Consider the following 23489-nt stretch of genomic DNA (forward strand, 5'->3'; position numbering starts at 1 on the left):
ACACAAGAAAACAAAAACACAAAAACTACATACACTTACATACTCATAAACATACACTCAAGTCCCCACTCCCCCCTCCCCACAGGACCCATCCACCCACCCCTCCAAAATCACAACAAAGTCAGCCCAACCAAATTCAAAGATTAACAAACATAGGTCATACCATGACCCATACAATCTACAGAATGAACGTACATCAAATCAACTGTCATGGGACTCAAAATACAAGTTATAAATTAAATTACACAATATTACACAATATTACCTAACTCTCCCAATAGTACTGACCACATTAAACACATTTACAATTAGCATTACATCAAAGTTATTTATTAAGCATACTGACTCATTGCTGAGACGCATACTGCAATTCTATCAGAACATCTTCAACTTACATTTGATTACTTTACTGAAAAGCAAAATCATCGATAGGCTGGAAAAAAAACTTTAAAATTGGATGGTGTTAAATAAATTTCACTAAGCTTAACAATATTCTTTGTTAGTTTGAAAACATCATAAAACTAAAAAGTCATTGTAAAAGAAAGTATAGCTTCACAGAGTCAGTGCCTCTTGTCTCAATACTACTCCATACTCAAGGCGGTTTGTTTTGTTTTTACTTTACATATATTACTTCATAACTGGTTTCCAAAGATTTCTAAACATGTAAAAACAACATAAATCTGGTTCAAAGTTTGTCTGACTTCAACACAAAATCTGACAAATTAATTATTTGCAATTTACATATATAGACTAAGCGCTTACATACAGTACATGCCTTCACGGCCAGATGTAACACAAATATTTTCTGGGATTTACAGTGCTTTCTTTATCTTATAGGGGTAGAATAAGAAATCCAGATCAATACAACTACAAGATGCAATAGTACACCAATGTAGATATAATTTTTAAGCAACTTTGAAGCAGCAGTTTGTCTGCTACAGCATCAGAACCCAATTCATAAACATAACAATACACACAAGAAGCACATTAGTGAACACAAACTATTTTCATCAGGGGCTCACACAACTTTGACACAAATTAAACAGAAAACGTGTCCAGTTTTCTGTGATTTTAAAGCTTTCATTTCTCTTTCTACTAGTTCCTCATTCTACTCCCCCTCTTTCTCACTTCTTCTTTTTTTTTTTTTGCTTTATCCCTCTCTCTTGATCTATTTGTTGAGGTACTTGGCCACAGATTGGTAGGCCAGGAGGATCTCTGAGTCATCGGGGCAGGTGTAGCGGAACTCGTCTTGTCGGTAGGCATTTTCCAGGTAACGCGTCAGACCTGGCAGTGCTGCAGGAATGGAGAAGTCACGGTACTTCTTACACACCACCTGGGGGAGAGGATGACAGATATTTAGGAGATATTTAAGTTTGTGTTATTTGCAATAAAAGAAATCAGTGTGAGTGAGGTAAAAACAAAAAAAAGAAGATTACCCACAGATTGTGCAGACGAAAAAAGTTAAATCCCAGACATGGTTTAAGAAATTCTCACTTTATAGCAGTAAACCGAACCAAATAAAGACATTTTTGGTGATGATCCTGGTGATGCTACTTTTACAGCTCTTTCACTTGACACTTTTGCAGTTTAAGAAATTCTATCCTTCTTTTCTACTGAGATAACAATGAAAAGATTTCTGTCCTTTATGGTGGAAAAAAACTTGCACCAGTTGGCAGAGCAATTACAATATGCTCTGCTAACTACCCCTCTCATGTGTTCTGCTAACCTTGACTATGTTGAGTTTGGGAAGCAGGTTGCAGTCTGCCAAGGTGAGGGAGTTGCCATCCAGGTATTGGCGCGAAGAGTCGTTGGCATCTGGGTTCTGGTCCAGCTCATGGGGCAGAGGCGTCACGAGGTATCTGTCCAGTTTCATCAGGCTTTTAAGGAACTTCTTCTCCAGCACTGAAAGAGAGAGAGGTGTTATTTCAAGGTTTTATTTTAATCCAGTTGTAAACAAAAGGGAATCCCCAACACAGAGAGGTAGATCAGGCGTTTCATTCAGGGGCTTGAACTGACGTCAGAGCTTCATGAGTTTATTTATTCATTATTTGAGATTATTTTGTGGCATTTTCTGCTATATTGGACAGTGGAGAGAGCCGGGGGGGTTGACATGCAGCAAAAGCCCCAGGTCAGATTCAAACCTAGGATGTTGCACGCCTGAGGACATGCCAACATACGTTTATTAATCTATTTTGAAGCTCTGATACTCAAAAATAGGATTTGTTACTAGTTTTTAACCTTTTTTATTCTAGGAAGGTTTGCTGAGCAGCTTAGCTCTTTTTCAGCGATACCCTGCTGTAAATTCAGAGTTTTACACATTCTGACTGAGGAGCTGCCCAGTACTGGAGCAGCTGGTGGTTAAGTGCCGTGTTTAGGAGCAGCTTGAGGGTGACTGCTGAGGGAGGAGAGTCAGTGACTCATTGACTTTCCCGGGCTAGATTTTCCTGTAGCCAGTCCAGGAATTTGAAACATTTACTTTTTGACGACAGACCTGGTTCCCTTACCTTGAGGCTATCGCCGCACAAAAGCTTGATTGTGATATCACTTTCCCCATAGTTATATTGAAAATTATATTTTTGCATATGTTTTTTTGCAAATCAAAAAGCAACTGTTTCCTATGATTTACTAGGAACCAAGAGGACTGTGATACAGAACTGTCCTTTGACTCACTGGGTGCATTTGTAGCCTTGGGGTCAGAAGTTCCCTCATGTGGAAATGAGGAACATAGAAATGTACGTACTTGATGAAACACAAATTACTGTAATATCATTTTGAAATGTCAAACTAATGCTCCTACTCTCATTAAGTCCGGGGTTGGGATTCTTGATATATGCTGAGAATTTATGGAAGATGTCATCACCGGCACCATTGGACTCTTTGTATCGACAGCACAGTTTTGGATACCTGTCATTGGAGAAATACAAATATTTGTGTGTGTGTGCATATATGCATTCATTCATAATAACAAGATATTTCATTAACATAGTGTTTTTCAAGATACTCAACGACAAGATACTTCATATATTCTTTTGTGTTGCAGAATAAAAAGAGTGAAAGAGTATATGCACTCCGCTCACTCTGGTGGGGCTAAAGCCTCCTCCAGGAACTCCTCAATCTTGTTGGTGTCTGTTCGGACCTCAGTGTTATAGATGAGGAAGGGAGGCTGAGAGCCTGGAGCCAAATCCCTCAGCACGTCAGGAGCCCTGCAGAGGAACAGCACAAACAACGTTTAGCTCACCAAACCTGGTCAGAGCAAAAAAATGATGAACTTTCCAACCTTGAAGGAATCATTCAAGAAAAGCATAACACTCTATCACCAAAAAATGGATGCCTTTCCTAAGTTGTGTGTTTTAAACTCATTTCCAGGTTACTTTCAGGACAAAGTGCTTCGATAGCCTTTTCAGTCAGAGAGTCAGAGAGTCAGAGAGTTCAAAGTTAGATATTCTAATAACGGAATAATTAGTTCACAATAATCTCCAAACTTTAATTCATACCAGTAAACAGAGAGTATTTTTCTTCCAATAAATTCCATCTCAACACTTGATATTGATAATATGCCAACTAGCATTCTCATGTTCAGTTTTATGCCTTACAATAACAACAGAATAACAGACAGAGAAACTCTCACCGCTTCATGTCCACAGTGGTGAGGGTGAAGTTGACCCCTTTCAACCAGAGAATCATGAAGAGTCTCTGACAGAAAGGACAGTTCCCTACGCTCTCAGTGTCATCACTGGCCTGAAAGATACACAAACAGACACACACACACACACACACACACACACACACACACACACACACACACACAGGAGAGAGAGAAAGGAGTAAGAGAAAGAGCAACAAATGCATTGCCCAAAACAGTGAGGTGAAAATAATATTTACAAATGTGAAAACATTTCCATAATGGAAACGCTCATGTAATGGTGCAATGGTAGCTTCATGCAGACAATCAGACAATCAAGCAATCACAAGTCATGTTTGTTCGACCAGGTCACTCCCCCTGATGAGCAGAGTAGATACCAGCTGCCACAGTTTGCATTCAGATCCAATACACCAATTGGTCATAGAGCTTAAGTTTTGAGTGGAGCACAATTGGCAAAATTATAGCTTGAATTCCTCTGTGCCAGATCTTACTGTAGGGGAAGTCTGGATGAAGCCAACATGAATTCCTGCACAGATATTCTTGTCTTTCCTGCTCTGCTCTGACAGTCTACACAAATTGTTAAAGCATTTAAAATAGAAGGTTAATGCTCCTTTCCACTATGTATGTATTAAACTGGTGTTTGGTATCTCAACTATAATATCATCTCCTTCACAGTCTGATAACACTGAGTCACTGGCATGTGCGGAAGCAATGGCATTTTCTGTGAAGGATCAAAGAAAACACAGAAACTGGACAGGCCTCTTTTCAGTTTCTACTGCTCACCATCGGCTCTCACACTGATACTCGCAAAAATGATAAGGGCTAGAGCAAGATCAACAGTTCTGCATCTTTTATTATCAATACTACTATTTGTTTTAGACCAGTGTTGTTTTAGACCACAGCAGATGTCAGTTACAACAGTCTAGCATAGAATAATAATGATATTACATAATGTATCATTATAATTGTACATATGGTACTATAATTCACCACAACATATGATAATACTGTAGTCTTCCAAGGGTTCAGACAGTTTATCTTTAAACAGTTTGACAAGCTGAATCATCATGTTTGAAGGTCTCTATCACCTGAACAACTGTATTATTTCAGCCTACGAATAAATGAGAAACAATCAGAAATGTGAAAAAAACATGGTTAAGCAGATACTTTGACATTTGGAAATTCAGGGTTTGCAGGGGTCTTTATTGGTTGTACAGTTTGTCTAAACAGACTTGCTAGCATTCCTGAAATTCAGGGCCACAGCAAGCTGCAAGAGAAGCAACCGCGGTTAAAATTCAAAATGTCAAGTTATCCCTTCCTAGTGTGCAGTGTGAAATATGTTTGAATTGCTGTTATGGGATTGGTTATATGTAATAATTCGCTTCTGCTTTTCATAATAATAAACAGAAAACGCATCCACGTTAGCCACAGTTACATCTGTAGTGCAGAGTCTAAGCAGAGCGGCCTTACCTTAATGAAGAGTTCAATCTTCGGGGCCTCTGCCATCTTTCTCTCTGCCTCCCTCTTTCTTTATCTCTCTCTTTCTGTGTCGCTTTCTCTGTGTCTCTCCACTGGATCCAGAGAAACTGTTTGTTACCGCTACTGTTGGTTCAAAGACAAAGAACAAAAACTGTGACTGTCCAAAGTTTATCTTCCTATACAGATATGTCCATTATCCAGCCTCTCTCTCTCTCTCTCTCTCTCTCCCTCTCTCTCTCTCTCTCTCTCTCTCTCTTTCACACACAAACACAAACATACATGGGAAGACAAACACGCATGTAGCTGCATCTTTGAATGTCACTCTTGAGGTCAGATGAAACTGGCAGTCAAATCATAACTGAAGGCTACTCACAGTGGTGGTCACAGCCTGCATTGGATGCAACAGCACTGCTTTGTCTTCACTCCACCTGAATTTCTTTATTCTAGTGTTTCACTCCTCCCTCTCTTCCTCTCTCTCTTTCTCTCTCTCTCTCTCTCTGTCTCTCACCACACCTGTCAGGCTCTGGCAGTCCCACGCCCCCTCCAGACTTACCAGTCTGACCAGCCAATCTGGATCTCTCCTCCCAGCCACTCAGCCGCTCTTCCAGCATATTCTCTATAAGTTCTCTCACTCTCTCTCTGTTGTCATTATCTCTCTCTCTCTCTCTCTCTCTCTCTCTCTCTCTCTCTCTCTCTCTCTCTCTCTCTCTCTCACTGTCTTTCTATTTCACACACACACACACAATCACTTTCATTTAATTAATTCAATTCAACAGGTGCTTTATTAGCATGCCACAGAGATTCTATGCACTGCCATATCAGAAGATGATGAACTGCATTCACTATAGAAATTTACAATAATCACAACAGGTTATTCTTCATTCATTAATGATACTTGTTTCCCACAATATGTCATGATCTGTAGGACAGATGACTTACTGGGTACTTCATCAACTTCTTGATAATCTTATGCTCACTTTAGGTGTTTTACTCTTTTTGTCTCTATGCTCTATTTCTTTGTTTTGTTGTCCCTCAAATTTTTATTTTATTATCTTTTTCATCTATTTGCTTTGGCAACACAGGAATGTACTTGTCATGTCAATAAAGCAAGTTGAAATTGAAAAAAAAAAAAAAAAAAATGTCATAAAATGTGCTATTAGTTTTGCAGTTTGAATTTTCTCACCACATAGCAAAGTTTTTGAGGTTTGGCAAGATGGTCAAACTGAGGATGTGTTTTGCTATTTTTGTGAATGTCACTCATACTTCTATTCATACAGTGTAGCAAGAAGAGGTTCACCTCCCGGTCACCTGATGACAACAATACCTGTCTCCATTTCTATCTCTCTCTCTCTCTCTTGTTTTCTGTTTTAGTCTTCCGCTCATCTTCCCACCATTTGTTGTGTTTATTTTGGATACACGCTGCCTATACTTTCACTTGTTCATCAGCATTCATGACTGACTGAAAGTGCTCTCATGTACTAGGTATTTTCAAATAGGGCATGAAGGTTACATGAGGGAGAGAGAGAGAGAGAGAGAGACAGAGAGACAGAGAGACAGAAAATAAGTAAAGGTGTGTGATGTGATTGACATCTATGACTGCTGTGGAATTCACGTTACATTCATAGATAGTGCACGGCAAATTAAAGTAATTTACTTATTAGGTTTTGTTTGAGATCTCGCTGAAGGAGTTTGTCAAGCTGTTATCCTTGCAGGCCTTTGTCTGTCTCTGTCTGAGTCTATCCTTGGATCATGATGATTAGGGAGTCAAGCATCTGGGATAATGCTGAAAGGAAAAACATGAGCTGGCAAAGATAAAGCGAATAACTCAAAACAAAACCCCCTGTTTATCTCTGTTGGTGAATAAAGCCAGAGAGTCTAACCTGTGAAAATCTCCCACTCACACCCCTGCCTCCTCCCATCAGTTTCTCTGGAAGCACAGTGAGTTGAAAGGCATTTGTTGTTTATCTTCCCTTCACAAAACACCCATTGTTTGAGCTGACTGCCCAGCAATCCAGACCTGAATTTTTCAACTAACAGCAACCAATCAACAAGGAACTGTATGATAAAAAAAACAAAATTTGCTTGCATTGTGTATACAAAACCGGGGAGAATGTATTTGGAAACTGTATTGGAAATTGTATGAAATGATTGAAGCACTTTAGTTTTGTTTGAGCAGCCTCAGATGAAAGCAAAGCACAGTGGTCCAACACCTGTAAGGACTGCATGCTATCAGCTTTAGCTAACAAAAACACACAAACATGGATAAGCATGAACAGGTTCATTATGTGATGTCATTCTACTCATAAGTGTAGCACACTCCCCTCTAGTGGTCATTTTGAATACAACATAATTGAAACTTCATATATTTGACATTAATTCAGGCTGCATTTTGAGAATGCTTGCATTGGATATTTTGATGGCAAATGCAGTATAATGGTGTCCTTGGTTTTATGTACTGCCCAGAAATAAGTGTCAGTGATAATTGTCTATTCAGGTATATGAGAGAACTGATAGTTTGATCAGAATCATATTTTGGTCAGGAGGTTCATTGATTTTTTTTTAAATAAAATGCACTCTGAATGATCTAACAAAGCAAGTTGCAGTATGTCAGACTCAATGGAAATAATTTTCAGATGACGCCTCGAGGCTGAAATTGGGAGGGACAGTTGGTCAACAGGCTCAGAAAGATGACTGTAATATGAAGTCACTGGGGAAGCTGCATGATAAGAGAGTCATTGGTCAAATTAATTTCATCATGGACAAAATCGCTCACTCACTGTACTACTCACTGTATGCAATACAGAAGTTGTTTTCAGCAACAAGACTTCTCAGAGAGGTTCAAATGGCATCTATCTTCCTAATGCAATGAAGTTTTGGAACGGACACAATTGAGTTGTACCTAATAAATTTATTAATTCAGTGTGCCTTCCAGGAGCATTGACACTGATCTTTAATCATTGTATGTTTCTTTATGTCACTGATGTATGAGGTTAGGCTATTGTGGGAGTGCCCTGGTTGTTCTTTATTCCCTGTATTACCTCACTCGTGTTTTAGCAATCAAGGAATTTCTGCTATTACTACTACTGTTGCCACTACTACTCCACTCATAAATGTAAGAATGATTGTTATCCATGTGGCCTTATTCACTCTTCATGTCAGGTCTGATGTGGCTCCTCTTGATCCTCCACATTAGTACTTTGCTGCACAGCAAGCGAGCAGCTGCCGTGTGAAAACTCCTCCGAAGACAATAGGTAGCCATACCAGTTTTATTCACCTGCATCTGTTTATTGACATCAACACTTGACAACAACAGACTAAAGACCTCATACTGGATCATTTAAGGCCTGGGACATCCATCCTCAGCTTGACAAACTGTTGTGGCACATCTTGCCTCCTGTTGATGTCATTGTTCAATTTCCAGTGGCATTTTGGTCATTTTATGTATTTTTTATTAATATAAGCATGAATTGCAAAAGGCATAATGAGTTGGGTTTTTTTACACCTGCCGAGGGCAAATTAAATAATACATGGATTTCAACATGTAGTGAACATAATGACCATCTTTTACTGTGGGACAGGGCTGTACCCATGGATTGTAATGAATTTTAGTATGTTAGTTTAGTAATGAATATTATAGAGTTTTACTTTTTGTTTGCTTTGCAGTCTGGGCATTCCTGGACATGGAGGAAATTTGTTCCTCATTAAGATTTATTTGTGTAAATCGTTAATTTATAAGAGACAGCAAAGGTTGAATGAAATTTGTGCATTGGTCAAAACATTGTTAATTTGGGTGTACCCAGTGGTTAACAACACAGAAACGTGAGAACAGAAACTTGACTGAGAGAAAAATGCATGAGTATGCATATACGTATATCGTAGAACAGTAGATGTTCCATTGATCAAAACAGATTATTTTTTCTTGCTTTAAAAACAATGTGAATAAAAGATTAGTACAATGAAGATTTCTACAATGATGACTTTGAAGCAACTGTTCTACTATTTACTTGAGAAGTACACTTGTCTTTCTTCTTGCTAATATATAGTAGATTTGTATGTATATATAATATGTAGTAAATAGATTTATAACAATAATTTGATAAAATTATTGTAAAATCTTCTTCAGTCAAGCTCTTTTCAACTTCCCCCCCATATCAACAGGTAACAGTATTCTTTATAGCCTCTTTTTGCTCAAACTAAGTTTGGACACACAGAGTCCCAGAGGAGGAGGTCATGTAGTTTCTGTTTAAGTCGAATGTAATCTACCACACTGCTTCCATCATAACTTAAAAAGAGTCAACAACACAAGCAAGAGAAGAAACTGGTTAGAGCAAAAACCCACATTTAAAAACCCACATAAAAAGGGGCATCATGAATAGAAACTTTCCTGAAAAACCTTTGATTTTGTCTCTATTTCTTCAACTTTACAGTGTATATCAAAGTATTTGAGGATAGATATAATTTACTGATACCTATATTGAGGGGGTCACCTATTTTTATATTCAGATTTTATTTTCTAGTCATTTACCTAAAATTATTTGGTTTTAGAATTTTCTTTTTTGTCAGCAAACCGTTTTGAAAGCACCAAGAGCGAGAATATCTCTTGTAAGTCATCTGCATGTAATTCACACTTTTATCTCTCAAGGCTATAAAAAAACATGCATATGGCAGCACTTCTTTCAAAATGACTCTGCGACCTCTATGAGGTGGCAAACAACGCCTAGTTTCTCATCCTGCATGCCCCTGAACCTGCATAGTGTTGGAAAAGAATAAGAGTCTGCAGAGGGGAGAGACTTCATTCAAAATTAATTCTCTTCTCCCATCACCATCTTATTTTGTAAACCACCATACTAACTTGGAAAACTGACCGTCTTGTAAACAGATCAGTGAAGTTGTGGTCCAACAAAAAACATGACTGATTTTGGACTAGACTTTTTCCCATCAACATCTAACTGAGATGATTTTTGTTTGTGTAGTAGCCCTGGTGTGACCCTCAATCTACATAAAGCTCACCACTTCCTCTTTCATCATCAGCGCACATATGCAGTCAACACTTTCTTGGAAATTATCTCAACGTGCTTAGCTGATATATTAGTTTGAGTGTGCACCTTGCAGATAAGCATCTATAAAACCATCCATCTCCTGGAAGGCAGAAGAGAAAGCGGACGTGCAAGGACAGACAGGGTGGGAGCAGACCGAGCTCATAACACACTCAACAATCTCCATGTTAACATCCATCTCTGAGGGAGCCACACCTCAGCTTCCTTGTAAGAAGAGGGCTGTCATTTGGTTTGAATAACACTCAAAGCTGAGCTGCATCCCCACCGCACCTCTGTTCCTCTGGATGTTTTCTGGCCGCAAATGGTATCAGTGGTGACTGAAGACGGAGCGCAGACGGTAGCTCATCTCTTGATCAGGTTAGTGCATGGAAACTTGGGGTGTATTACTGTGTGTGTGTGTGCGTGTGTGTATGTCTTTTATTGCAAGGTTTCGGTAAGTTTAATCTCTATCACCAGTATCGATATGGTCCATGTGAGGTTTTGTTTTTCACACATTCTGATTCCGTTTCTGTTTCGCTCTCTATGGCAAGAGTTACAAAGCTGGTGATAGACAATATATTAAAACGGTTTTAACAAGTGAACTGCAAGTGAACTGTGAAGATAAATTCAGTGATGAGGGTTGGAACGAAACTGGCATGGTCTTTGCACAGCATACAACAGCCTGCAAAGGAAATGTAACGGTGCCACTCCTAACCTGTTCATATCACCATAAATCTCTGACCGCATCCTGTTCTGGATTCCTCAGTGACAGTCTGAGCGTTTAAGGCCCTTCAGAAAATGAATAATTACACTAATACCCAGCCTTTATCCGACGTGTACAGAGTGTTAGGGGCCCTAGGTAGAAACAATTCTCGAGGCATTCCTGTCTTCATCTTGCTCCTATGTAAATACCAACACAAAGTATTAGCTCTGGTCCATAAACTACATTTTCCCAATATATAATAGAAATGTAAAAGCATGTAAGAAATGCGTATTCGTTTATAATTTTTCTGTAAACTATTTATACAATTTATGTACATTTTCTCTCTCTCTCTCTCTCTCTCTCTCCCTCTCTCTCTCTCTCTCACACACACACACACACACACAAATCTTACCCAAAATATCTTGTTTTATTTTCAACAGCTTTATGTGCTTTCTCTTGTCACATGTTAAGTCTTTCTCAGTCCTATTTTTGTGCACAGTTCAGTTACAGTTTTTATATATTCACTTGACTTGACTCATTCATTTCTAGCCTGTGATCTATTGCACAATACTTTGTCCTCAGTGTATATGACTGAATGGTATTCCATGACCTGATATTCAAGTTTAATTTACTAGTCGCACGTCCAAAATATGAAGATATCTTTTCCAAACTGATCTAGATAATCCTACGATCTTTTGTTTGATGGACAAACAAATAATACAGTCTGATTTTAAGTTTTAAGTTTTCTGGCTTTGGCTTTTGCAAAAGCAGCTATGATGTGTGGGAAAAATATTGCATTTCATTGTGATTGTAACATTTAGAAGTAAATGTGCCTTATGAGCTATTGTCATGATGAAGGATGAATAGTTTAGGGACGTGTGATTGTTAAACTTGTTATATGCTGTGAAATGTATCTGTGAGGTTAGAACCATGGAAATGTACTAATAGAGTGAGTGCTTAGTGCTTATCTCAGCAGACTTAGCAGAAAAACAATGTGTTTATCTTCTAATTGGGAGTTGGGAGTTTGATGAGTAAGGCCTGCAACACCCTACACATTCCTTAAGAGTTATTTGTCTCACTGTATAAAAGTTGTAGCTCTGATAACTACTGACCTCGTTGTTATGTGCTTCTCTCCATGCATGCATAAATAAAGACTTGTATTCACAGAGACATCTGATTCAGTATATTAATCCAGGTACTGAGGGGATCATTTTTTTCCCTGACAGATGTTCAAGTACAATGTTCTCCTTATTTTTTGCTCAATGTAGATCAGAGTCCTGCAAGTTGAGCGGAGATACAGTACAGTGTCTTGATAAGATCAGGACCTGGTGATGAGTCCCTTCACACTGGCCTGAGTACCTGATGGTGAGTCCTCACTACGCTCACCATTCACCTTGGTAGAGGGAGATGGACATGGCAGGATGGACTTTAGTGAATTCAACACACTTTTACTTTTTGTTTGAGGGCCTCCAAAGTACCTCAGTAGTGATCATAAGGAGAAAAACAGTACCAGTAGCCTATCATGCTAGTTAGGCCACGGGTCCTATCAACAGAAGTCTCACCAAACAGTACTTGCAAGTAGTAATTAAAGAGAAATTAATAGTTAATTCTCCAAAACTTGTGTCTGGCTCTGAGTAATGTTTGTTCACAAGAAAGGAGGTGGACTGAACTGTCCAATGTTAAAGAATAACGTATGTCAAAACTTGATTAAGTGGACTCCCACATAGACTTGAATTTGGTGTCACATATATTGCTTACCTACTTAACTACTACTAATAATAATGGCCTTTATTCATAATGTGCTTCTCTAATACGCAAAGTGCTACAATCATCACAGCACAGACAACAGGACAAGTGCATACGCCATTAATTTGAGGGACATACAAAGACTGAGGAACAAAGCATGCAAAGGTAGTAAGTGGTAACAAAACAGTAGAAATAAACATCCAGCAGCCAAAATGCAAACAAAAACAACAGGCATTAAAACACCGCATTATGTAATAACTCGACAAAATGGAATACATTTTCACTTCATTATGTAATAACACCCGCATTTTGTAATAATCTGCCGCATTTTGTAATACACAGCCTGAACGCAATATATAATAAATTTCCCCGCATTTTGTAATAAATTATTACATATTGCGGTGGTTATTACAAAATGCGGGAGTTGCACTTTTTTTTATAATGAAAATGTAATAATACAGTGCATTATGTAATAACCAACCAAAATGGATGTCTTCATCTGTACACGTTATATTTTTAACAATTAAGCTAAATTAAACTTCCCAAATATTAAATAAGACCGGCGTTATAGTTGACTCTGATCTTAGTCTAAATAGCCACATAAAAGCAGTAACAAGATCAGCTTTTTATCATCTTACAAATACAGCCAAACTCAGGGACTTCATGTCAAAAGCCGACCTGGAAAAACTCATTCACGCTTTTATTTCTAGCAGACTACTGCAATGGTCTTTTGACAGAGCTCCCCAAAAAGACCATCAAAAAGCTTCAGCTTATTCAAAATGCAGCTGCTAGAGTTCTTACAGGGACCAAAACTTCAGACCACATCACCCCGATTCTTAAGTCACTACACTGGCTTCCTGTCAGCCACAGAACTGAATATAAGGCAATGCTGCTTGCTTATAAATCAATACATGGAGTGGGACCAAATACATTACAGACATGTTTAAGGAGTACACTCCTGCCAGGCCTCTCAGGTCAGGTGGGAGTGGGCTGCTAGTAGTGCCCAGTGCCAGGGCTAAACTTGGCGAAGCAACCTTTAGTCACTATGCTGCGTATCTCTGAAACAGACTCCCTGTCCATCTTAAAAGTAGCCTAATCCTCAAAACTTTTGAATCAGAACTGACGGGATTACATTTCACTGTGATTGTACCTGAATGATTACACGTGACATAAAAACTTGATTGATTGATTGATCAGGACTCAAAACCACACTGTTCATGGATGTTTTTAGTTAAGTTGAGTTCTTTAAAAAATTTTAAACTTTTTTTAAATCTTGTTTTTATCTACACCACTATTTATTTATTCATTGTTCTTATAAATCTTTTAATCTTTGTAAAGCACCTTGAATTGCCACTATGTATGACAAATAACCACCGCAATATGTAATAATTTATTACAAAATGCGGGGAAATTTATTACATATTGCGTTCAGGCTGTGTATTACAAAATGCGGCAGATTATTACAAAATGCAGGTGTTATTACATAATGAAGAGAAAATGTATTACATTTTGTTGTGTTATTACATAATGCGTTGTTACAGCTCTTTTAAACAGATGGACTTTAAGAAGTTTCTCAAAAGTCACACAGCCCAGATGGGCCTGCCTCCAGTATAAACTTAAAATGATCATGCACTGGGGAGGCTTTGTGAAAGACTTTGTGAACCTTCCCCTATGGCTGATGGCCACTCCCTTAGAAGAAATTCATCTGGCTCCATCTGCAATGGTAATGTTCATCTTAAATACAACTATCTGTAAATGTTTGTAGTGGAGCTGTATAGATGTTCAAGGTCTAGGTAATATAGCATTATAGCCTACACTTTATTCATTATTAATTTACATATGTTGCTAATTAATCATACTATAACACATGGTAGTGATCATTATTCTTGCCTTCACGTGTTGTATTGTCTATTACTGCATCCTGTCACAGGGCTGCTGTCGTGGTTACAGCTCACTTTGATGTTACTATAGATAAGGTTACGGTTAGGGAAACAATTTGTGAGTCAAATAGAAATGTCAAGTGTGAAAACCTTAACTTAAAACTTAAACATGTTTTCACGACTGCACTCAAGATACAAAGCTTTTCTCAAACACGTGGTGATTATGACTAGAAGCTCCAACAGGTCATATCTTATCTTATCTTATCTAAATTATAACCATGTGATGACTTTCCACAAATCTGTGGTATTCAGCATTTCACAAGGTAAGACAAAACACAAAGAATAAATAAGCATATATATGTATTCCAGCCAAAAGGTGAAATTAACCTGACCATATATTGTTGGTTTATATCGGTTTATCAAGTTAAGTTTTAATCATATTCATGTTATACATGATAGATGCTGGTTCTTGTGGTCATGCTGAAACAAAAATATAACTGTTGGTAGTTCCAGGATTTTGTGTAAAAAAAAAAGCAATATGAGAGGTAACACTGACCTGTTGATGGTTATCAGGAGTAATAGTATATTAGCAGTTCAAGTGTTAACTTTTATTTATTGCTGTCACCAGTTCATCTGACATATGTTTGCAAACGGTAAAGACATAAATATCTCATTGTACTTCCATAATCCTACTTCTTGATTCCCTTTTTTGACAGGGGCGTAAAAACACTAAAAAGGCCTTGCTCAATTCAATGAGGAAGCGCCTCGTCCTCCTCTTCCTGTGTGTTTTACCTCTCTTCTTCCTTGGTGGATGGCTGACAGCCACAAATCCCTCCATCTTCAGCAACGGTCACATTATCAGGCATAACGTGACCGTCCTGCTGTGGTACTGGCCCTTTGGCCCTTCTTACAGCCTGAAGGGTGACGTGTGCTGGGACCGCTACCACATCCCCCGCTGCAGACTGACAGACCAGCGCTCCTTGTACCACACGGCCGATATTGTAGTATTCCACAACAGAGAACTAATAGAGGGAAGGCAGAAGCTGCCCCTCCACCTTCCACGGTCCCGGGGCCAGATGTGGGTCTGGATGTCCCTGGAGTCCCCAGAAAACAACGGGGACTTGCGGCCGTACGCGAACGTCTTCAACCTGACCATGTCCTACAGGAGGGATGCTGATATTACTATCTCCTATGGGGAGCTGCTGCCAAAGGAGACTGGCGATAGGGAGTGCGGAGTCGAAGGGGGCACAGAGGCTGCTGTTCCCCTGAATAAGAGCGCTCTGGTCTGTTGGGTGGTCAGCAACTATAAGGCCCACTACAGGAGAAGCAAAGTCTACAACAACCTGAACGCCGTCGTTCCTGTGACGGTGTACGGGCGGTGGATAAAGAAATGGCTGTCTTCCCAAGACCTCTTGCCCACCATCTCCCGCTGCTACTTCTACCTGGCCTTTGAGAACTCGGTCTCCAAGGATTATATCACAGAGAAGCTGTGGAGGAATGCCTACCAAGCGGGGGCGGTGCCTGTTGTCCTGGGACCGTCCTTGAATTATTACAAAGCTGTGGCTCCACCCAACTCTTTCATCCATGTTGATGAGTTTGCCTCTGTAGAGGACTTGGGCAAGTATCTAAAACGACTGGCAGAGGACAAGGAAAGCTACGCTGACTATTTTAGTTGGAAGCAACATTGGAAAGTGAAGTTGCACACAGATTGGAGGGAGAGACTGTGCAGGATCTGCTCTCAGTACAACAGTTTACCTCAACAGAAGATTTACTCAGACCTGGAGGCTTGGGTTAATGCCACTGAATGAACACACACACATAGATGTGGTATGATTTCAATGGCTAATACACATCATTGGGATTTTTACCACCTAAGCATTTTTGGCACACTCCTAAATACACTCTATAACTTCAGTTTCTGCATCAGGACTAGTTTATTATATTTCCCTTGTGTTATGCTTTGTTATACATTTTTCCACTTTGTGTTCTCTTCTCACTCATTTTTCCCATCTGATTCCCTGTTTTATTATTGTCCAAAGAAAATAATCGGCAAATTAGGAATAATCAGAGCAACACAAACAGCAGGAAAGAGCTTGCATCCTTAATGTGATGGATTTCCTGTTGAAACAGGATATTGGGGTGGGACATAATGCAGGGAGGGATCATTCAAACGAGTAAACAAATGGGGGTGACAGTTGGGGAGAGAGAGACAGTTTTATTAGATGGGATTGTTCAAAAATCTGTGATTGTTTTATTGGTTGGTTTTTGCCATGATTGTTCAATAGATGCATGATAGAATCAGCTAAAAAGTCATTTTTTATTTCGGTGCTATAACCGCTTCATATGAAAAACATTGACCAGATCTGAACATTTTCCACTGTGCATTTGTTGTACAACTACTTTGATTTGGCTGTGATGACATCATCCCTCGCACTTTACCTCTAAGGTGACACTAAACTGCCCTGTGCCATTATTCATCTCCAGGGATAGATTGACTCCACACATTACATTGTTTGACCTGAACCTCACCATAAGCATTTAATTGTACAGATAACCCTGCGAATAAAGGACTTGAACAAAATACAATACAATGGTCATGCTTAGTGTGATCCATGTACGTTAAACACATGATTCATTTCCTGTCATGCTTACAACACACAAAAACAGAAGTCACAGCTGTGTGCTACAGCATACGGCTTAATGTAAATGGAAGTTTCTGATCAAGGTGCATCCACTAAAGGATGCCTGAATGAGTCTTGGTGGGATAGATGCCTGAAAGAGCCTTGGTAGACAAAGCTGTTTGAATAGGAAATATGAAATAATGGTTGGGATTTCTAAAAGTGTTCAATGGTAACCTAAGAACTGAAGACAAACTTCCTCAAATTTGAGGAAGTAAATGAAAGGCATGCTGGCTTAATGGAATGTCATTAAACTACATCTGCATAACAAAACAGCCCTTACTCAATTTCTGGTGGGACATGTGCAAAAATTTTACTCTCAAATCTACAATAAAAAATTAAAAAGCATGCATCTCAACACACAGATGGACAGCTTCAACATGGAAAAAGACAACGAAGCGAAAACAGTTTGAAGTAAAGTAATTTCATTTAATTACTAGGTGCAGAGATACAGGTAAGGTTTAGGGTGCTTGAGTGAAAACATCTCAGGGTAGCTAATGTTTAAATAAATTACAATATAAACCATTTACAAAGAATCAGTTGAGGAAAAAAAAATAAAGTCACGGGAAATGTGTCACACGCAAAATGGAAATGACTGTAGCTGCAACAAGACAAAGCAAAGATTGTGACAAATGATCGGGCACATTAAGGTTTTAGCATCAGCTTCAGTGATCAGGTTTGATTTAGATATTGACACAATAGGTAACAGGACACTTTACTCAAGCAAAGGCACTCTTACTTCAGTAAATTTTAGTCACACCAGATCAAAACATGGGTACTCACTGATAATACTATTTAATTTTGGAGTTAAAAAAGTTAAAATCCATTAAGATTTTGTACCCCAAAGTTTCGGCTACTGATGACACTTTTTGGCATGGTCCTGTAAATAATACATTTTTTTGTCACTTCAGGATTTTGAATCATGGGGGATAATGTCAAGAGATGTGACTTTAAATGACTGTCCTCATTTCTAAAAATTATCGTTACCCGAGTAAAAGGGAGCAAAAGCTTAAAATTTGTCCGGACATTGAGAAGTACTCATGAGTAGTTTTAAATCTACACGTAGTTGTAAGTAGTTATTATCCACCTCCGTTTGTCAAATGAACCCCAGTGAGCACCCAGTCTTTGACTTTTATCAATCTAGTGTTATTCAACATTTCACAAAGATAAAAACCCTTTGAGATTAAATTGTAAAAAAAAAAAAAGGGGGGGTGGGGGTGGGGGATGGTTAGGATTTTGGCTGTTCTAGTGTTAATTTGATTGAGTTGATTCGTCTGGTCAGACATGATCATCTCATCGCAGTCTTTCCCCACCAGGATCTATGTTTCCCCTCAGTGAAGCATTAAAAGAAAATGCTGACAGTGTGCAATACAGCTGAATTGGCAGAATTAGCAGCTAAGATATTTGTGGGCGACAAATCACTTCAAGTTTATAAAACATATTCCTTCAAAATATTACTTTGAATCTCACCACCCCATTGAAGCTGAAAAGGTTTGCCAATAATGTTAATCACCAACAACCATAGATTACAAAACTTCACATCTGCGTAGATAAGAGGGACACAATATTCAAATAAGAAATTAACTCAATATCCAGCGTTACAAAACCACTTTGTGCAAAAGCATCATCTAATGGAAAATGCACCCTAAATGAGAATTTGCATAGTCTATATATTTCTATGATGTTGGACGGCTTAGTCGAAATTTGTGAACAGACAAATCTCTCAAAGCTAAAACCAAAACTATCATGAGGCAAATCCTGAAGCTGCTCCATTAAGAATGAAGGGAGATTTCACAGGGGTATGGGATCATTTCCATTTTCTTGCATTAAGACAAAGCTCATTGAGATGCAAAAACCTCAACAAAAAACAAAAAACACACAAGGTCGATAAAACTGAAGTCTTAAACTGACTATGGCTGGTATTTTCAAGAGATGAAACCTGGAGCTGCTCCATTAGTTGTTGCACCCACAAAAATGGATTCAATTGACCTGAACATGTGAATTCTGTTTTAGGGTGATATTTCCTTTAAATACTAAAACTATGATTCCCTTGATTAGCCTGATCTTCCTTCCTCTGCACCACAGAAAACCTATCCAGGATTTACAGTAATTCTGCGGTACCTGCAGGAGCGTCCTGGCTCCGTAACCCTGCACATATTTTAAACACCATGTCCATTCCAGGATTGGAGCATATGGCAACCATCTTACCTGGGCATTGTTTTAAACCTGCTATAATTGGCGCCTTTGGGGTAAGTAGTATATACAATGTACTATTCAAGAATTCATGAATGGCAGAAAGAAATAGTTCAAGTTTTGAGAATGGTTTACCCTGGTAAGATGGCTGCATGATTGTCCCATTGCAACAACCCACCCATATAACTTCATTAGGAGGTATAACCAATAAATCAGAATAACCAATCAATCAGAATCGATGGGACTCAAAACATAATGGGGGAAGACAAGGTGGTCTTGGTTAGTCTTTCAATGATTCCCACCATCACAACGGGAACAAGAAACCACGTTCCATCTCATTACTGCAGTCACCAAACGAGCCTCCTTAAGTTGGATGTTTCCACCCCATGATCCACAGATGATCTAGATGTGACTAGATATCGGGGACAGTCTCCAGCTTGAGTGGGGGTTGGATAGATAGCTCAGTTGGGTGGAGAGAGAATCTGCGGGGCTGGCTGGGACTACCGAAACATGTTTATCCAGTCAGATGACTCACCAGTCCGGGGTGCAGGGCCTGCTTGAAGACGTCGGGCCGGTGAAGGGTGGGCATGTAGAGGGTAGGAGGGGCTCCGGGGTAGCTGGAAGCAGCGTAGCCCTGGCTGGGAATGGGGGAAGGGGCCATGTTTAGTGGGGGAGGACTCTGCTCGTAGTACTGGCCCTCACACTCCTCATCCAATGGCAAGGCCAGGCGCTTGCCCTTCTGTCTGCGGTTGCAGAACCAGACACGTACCACCTACCAAAAACAACACCAGTCATACACACACAACCCAGAAATGTGGCCGACTAGACACAGATGTCATGTAAAGGCAAACGCCATCACTTGCACAGTTTATATCTTACATCTCTCTCCAGGCCCAGGTCATCAGAGATGTGTGTAATCTCCTGGGTGTTGGGCTTGGGACACTTGACAAAGTAGGACTCCAGAGCAGAGCGCACCGTCCCCTCCAAGCTGGTCCTTCTCTTCCTCTTTCTGGTGTCAACAAATACTCGCTCAATCTTGTACATCTGAGAAATCAGAAACATGTTAGTAAGATTTGATGCCATGTTGAATACTCATGTTGCAACATGTTTATTTGCCACGTACCACATGCCATACTATGCAGTATGGTTAGTACTTACTATGTACTGTACAGATTTGGGGCTTGACTATGGTTATTCTCCTTTGATTGGAGTCATGTAGGCCCAGGTTCAAGTGAGGTTTCTTGTAATCACTATACAGCCTCATTACAGCCACCGGATGGCATCATTTTAAGCCTCACGAGATAGCAAGGGGGTCAGCTGAGGTTTTGCTCAGCAGGAGTTAGACAAACTTGAAAAGCCAGCCCAATTCAATAATGCATGCACTTATGGAGATTCAAAACAATCAGCATAGGTAGAAGCTTTGTGTATTTATGATAGGGCTGACCAAGGGCCCTGATGGTCTCAGATGTAGAAAGTGGTTGTGCTTGCCACCAATTGCTCCTCTGGACATATGCTATAAACATGATCATAGTGAATTTGTTGTTTCATAAGGGTTAAAATGACGAGAGTTGCAGACTTACATCCTGGGGATTCTCCGAAGTCTCAGCCTCGTTCAGCCATCTCTGGAGGAGGGGCTTCAGTTTGCACATGTTCTTAAAGCTCAGCTGGAGAGCCTCAAAACGGCAAATAGTCGTCTGGCTGAACATCTTACCTGCATGCACATAAACAAAATGTCAAATATCACATGGCAATAAGCTCAATTGTTGACTGAAAAACCAAAACCTTGATATAAGCTTCAAGTATGCCAAGTGTCCTGATCTGAGACCAGTTTTGATTATTGAATACTGCTTTCAGGAGTTGGCCTAAGACAGTTTAATTTGCACTAGTGAACATTGTGTACATCACACCAATGCCTACCTCCACTGAGAATGTACAGGAAAACATGTTTCCGGTGCCATTTTCATGGATGCGGTTAAAATTCCTGGTTCAGAGGAGTTAATGCCATCATGAAATTAAGCTTAGTTTGTACATCAAACTCTCTAAAGTCCTTTGTTAGTCCACACAGGCCCCCCCATTCACTGTCAATGGAGTAGCTCCATGTTGAACATCTTGGCAAAGCATCACAGTTTAGCATTGTGACTCTGGTTTCTAGTTTGGTAAGATCTCATCATGTTGTCATCTCAACTTGGATCGTTCTTTGTCAGGTGTTCTCCAAGTCGTTGGTTTCCATTTTTAATGCAGCCTGATCAGAACTTCCATAACCAGCACTAAGATGTAATAGCATTTGACATAATGAGTACAATGTATAAAGTAACATCTCCATGTGGGACCCAAACTTACCATAAAGGTTACCCAGGGCAAGGCCTACATCAGCTTGAGTGAAACCCAAGGTTATGCGTTTGTGTTTGAGCTCCTTGGCAAACTGCTCCAGTTCCTCAGTGGAAAGGTTCTCCTGTAGGAGAGGAAGTTGGATCAAAATATCTATAGGCTACTGCGAAATGGAAATGTCCACCTTTGGCACATATAAAGATGATCTACCCAATAATGTGAAATGGCACATTGATGCTAAACAACACCAGTAGAAATATTTGGTTCAAATCAGAGACATAATCCAATGGGAATGTGTTCTTACCTCCTCCTCAGAGTCGCTGCATCCGCCGCTTGAGGACCCGCTGCTCCGTGCGGACGCCAGGTTCTGCGCCTGGGGCCCGGGGACAGTCTGGGTCGAGGCCCCGCTGAAAAACGCGTTCCCTGGAAGCCCGTTGCTTGGGGGCGATGGGGACAGAGATGGGGATGATGCAGATGATGTCGATGGGTTTTGGTTATTGGTACCGGGTGGCGTGATATGGGAGAGGCCGGGCCAGAAGGATGGGTTCCAGGGGGTCGAATAGTAGACTCCATGGTGCATGGCGGCGGAGGCTGATGGTGTTGGGTATTGTTGAACCTTTATCTCCGTAGAGTAACCATCACTGTCGTCCTTCTCAGTCTTTATTTCAGGCAATTTGATCTGTTCCCTGGTCTCGGCTATCGGAGGACTCAGGTTTGTAGGCTGGGTGGCTGCTGTTACCCCGGGTACCTGCCCGGTGTACTCTGGTGCTGCGAAAGGATACCAATGTTTGGGTTGACCAAACTCTCCAGCCTGCAGGTCGGACCCCCTGTAGTCACCGCCGACCGGTGGGAATGGGAAAAAAGTCTGAGTGGCCGGTGTGATCCCATTATAGGCCGTTTTGTTAAAGAGGAGGCTCGGGTCTTGCAGGACGCCGTGAGGAAGCTGGAGGGAGCCAGCGCTGCCCAAACCCTCCTGACCCAAAATCTGGGTGTAGGGGTTGGCCCGGCTGAAGTCATACGGCCGGCTGTTGCACTCTGAAATCGGGCTCTGGGATCTTTCAGACATTTCTCAGGCGATATGCTATAATACAGTAAGGCCACAATACATAGATTAAAAAAAAAACCATAAAACTAGCGGCGATTGATTTTAAGCCTGTTCATCCGTTTAAACTTAACGAACAAGCCCAACACGGAGAGGTGAAGGAAAAGCCTTCCAGAAGTAAACCGGCGTCTGTCCGAGGATTCACAAGCGGTCCGTCTTTGGGCAAATCTGTGCAGAAATGTAGGCCCAAGCAGTTGTCGTTTTGGTGCGAGATAACCACCAACGAGGCTACGGCCTAATAGTCCATAAAGTGGAGTCCACCGCCACCCGCCTCACCTTCAAGCTCAAATGCTCCTCTCTAGCCTTGGCTCCACAGGTTTTCCGAATCAAGGGGTGCGGTGTTGGAGATTGAGCGATCTCTTCACCCATTGGCTACCAGAGACAATTGCGCACGGCTGATGGTGAATTTGTGAATGACCTTGATTCTTCCCAAAATAGTGGGCGTGTTTTCCCATACCATTGAGCCAATTTGGTCATCTAGGCTACTAACCACGTTTTCTACAATCAACTGAATTTAAACACAGTGTTCCTCGCGCGCAATGCAAAATCATCACCCAGGAAAATATCCATAATTCACCCATTCAAAGTGTATCCACCTGGAATATTTAGTAGGCTAGGCCTATTTACATTGCTAAATAGGCATGGGTAGCTGCTCTTGTAAATACATACATACTGTAACACTATAACTAGCTCACCTCATA

General features: G+C 40.3%; 3 protein-coding genes across 4 annotated transcripts; 1 reads left to right on the forward strand and 2 right to left on the reverse strand.

Annotated features, from left to right (window-relative positions):
• Positions 1–435: 435 nt before the first annotated feature.
• clic3 (chloride intracellular channel 3) lies at positions 436–5620 on the reverse strand. Of its 2 annotated transcripts, none has more exons than XM_071898689.2 (7): positions 5496–5620; positions 5114–5242; positions 3629–3738; positions 3078–3203; positions 2798–2904; positions 1727–1902; positions 436–1333 (listed from the first exon to the last, which is right to left on the reverse strand). In XM_071898689.2, the coding sequence occupies exons 2-7, from the start codon at positions 5147–5149 to the stop codon at positions 1169–1171; spliced, it is 720 nt and encodes a 239-aa protein (XP_071754790.1). In that variant the 5' UTR covers positions 5150–5242; positions 5496–5620; the 3' UTR covers positions 436–1168. The 2 variants fall into 2 exon arrangements, with proteins under 2 accessions (XP_071754790.1, XP_071754789.1); XM_071898688.2 differs by having other exon boundaries at positions 5114–5245.
• A 9583-nt stretch (positions 5621–15203) lies between these two features.
• fut7 (fucosyltransferase 7 (alpha (1,3) fucosyltransferase)) lies at positions 15204–16414 on the forward strand. Its single transcript, XM_071898694.2, has one exon. The coding sequence runs from the start codon at positions 15240–15242 to the stop codon at positions 16293–16295; it is 1056 nt and encodes a 351-aa protein (XP_071754795.2). The 5' UTR covers positions 15204–15239; the 3' UTR covers positions 16296–16414.
• Positions 16415–19872: 3458 nt separating this feature from the next.
• Positions 19873–22752, reverse strand: pou5f3 (POU domain, class 5, transcription factor 3). The gene is made up of 5 exons (XM_071898693.2): positions 21991–22752; positions 21699–21810; positions 20939–21069; positions 20238–20402; positions 19873–20130 (listed from the first exon to the last, which is right to left on the reverse strand). The coding sequence occupies exons 1-5, from the start codon at positions 22750–22752 to the stop codon at positions 19873–19875; spliced, it is 1428 nt and encodes a 475-aa protein (XP_071754794.1).
• Between the last annotated feature and the right edge of the window lie 737 nt (positions 22753–23489).

Source organism: Centroberyx gerrardi, chromosome 2, assembly GCF_048128805.1.
Source record: "Centroberyx gerrardi isolate f3 chromosome 2, fCenGer3.hap1.cur.20231027, whole genome shotgun sequence".
Classification (NCBI taxonomy): Eukaryota; Metazoa; Chordata; class Actinopteri; order Beryciformes; family Berycidae; genus Centroberyx; species Centroberyx gerrardi.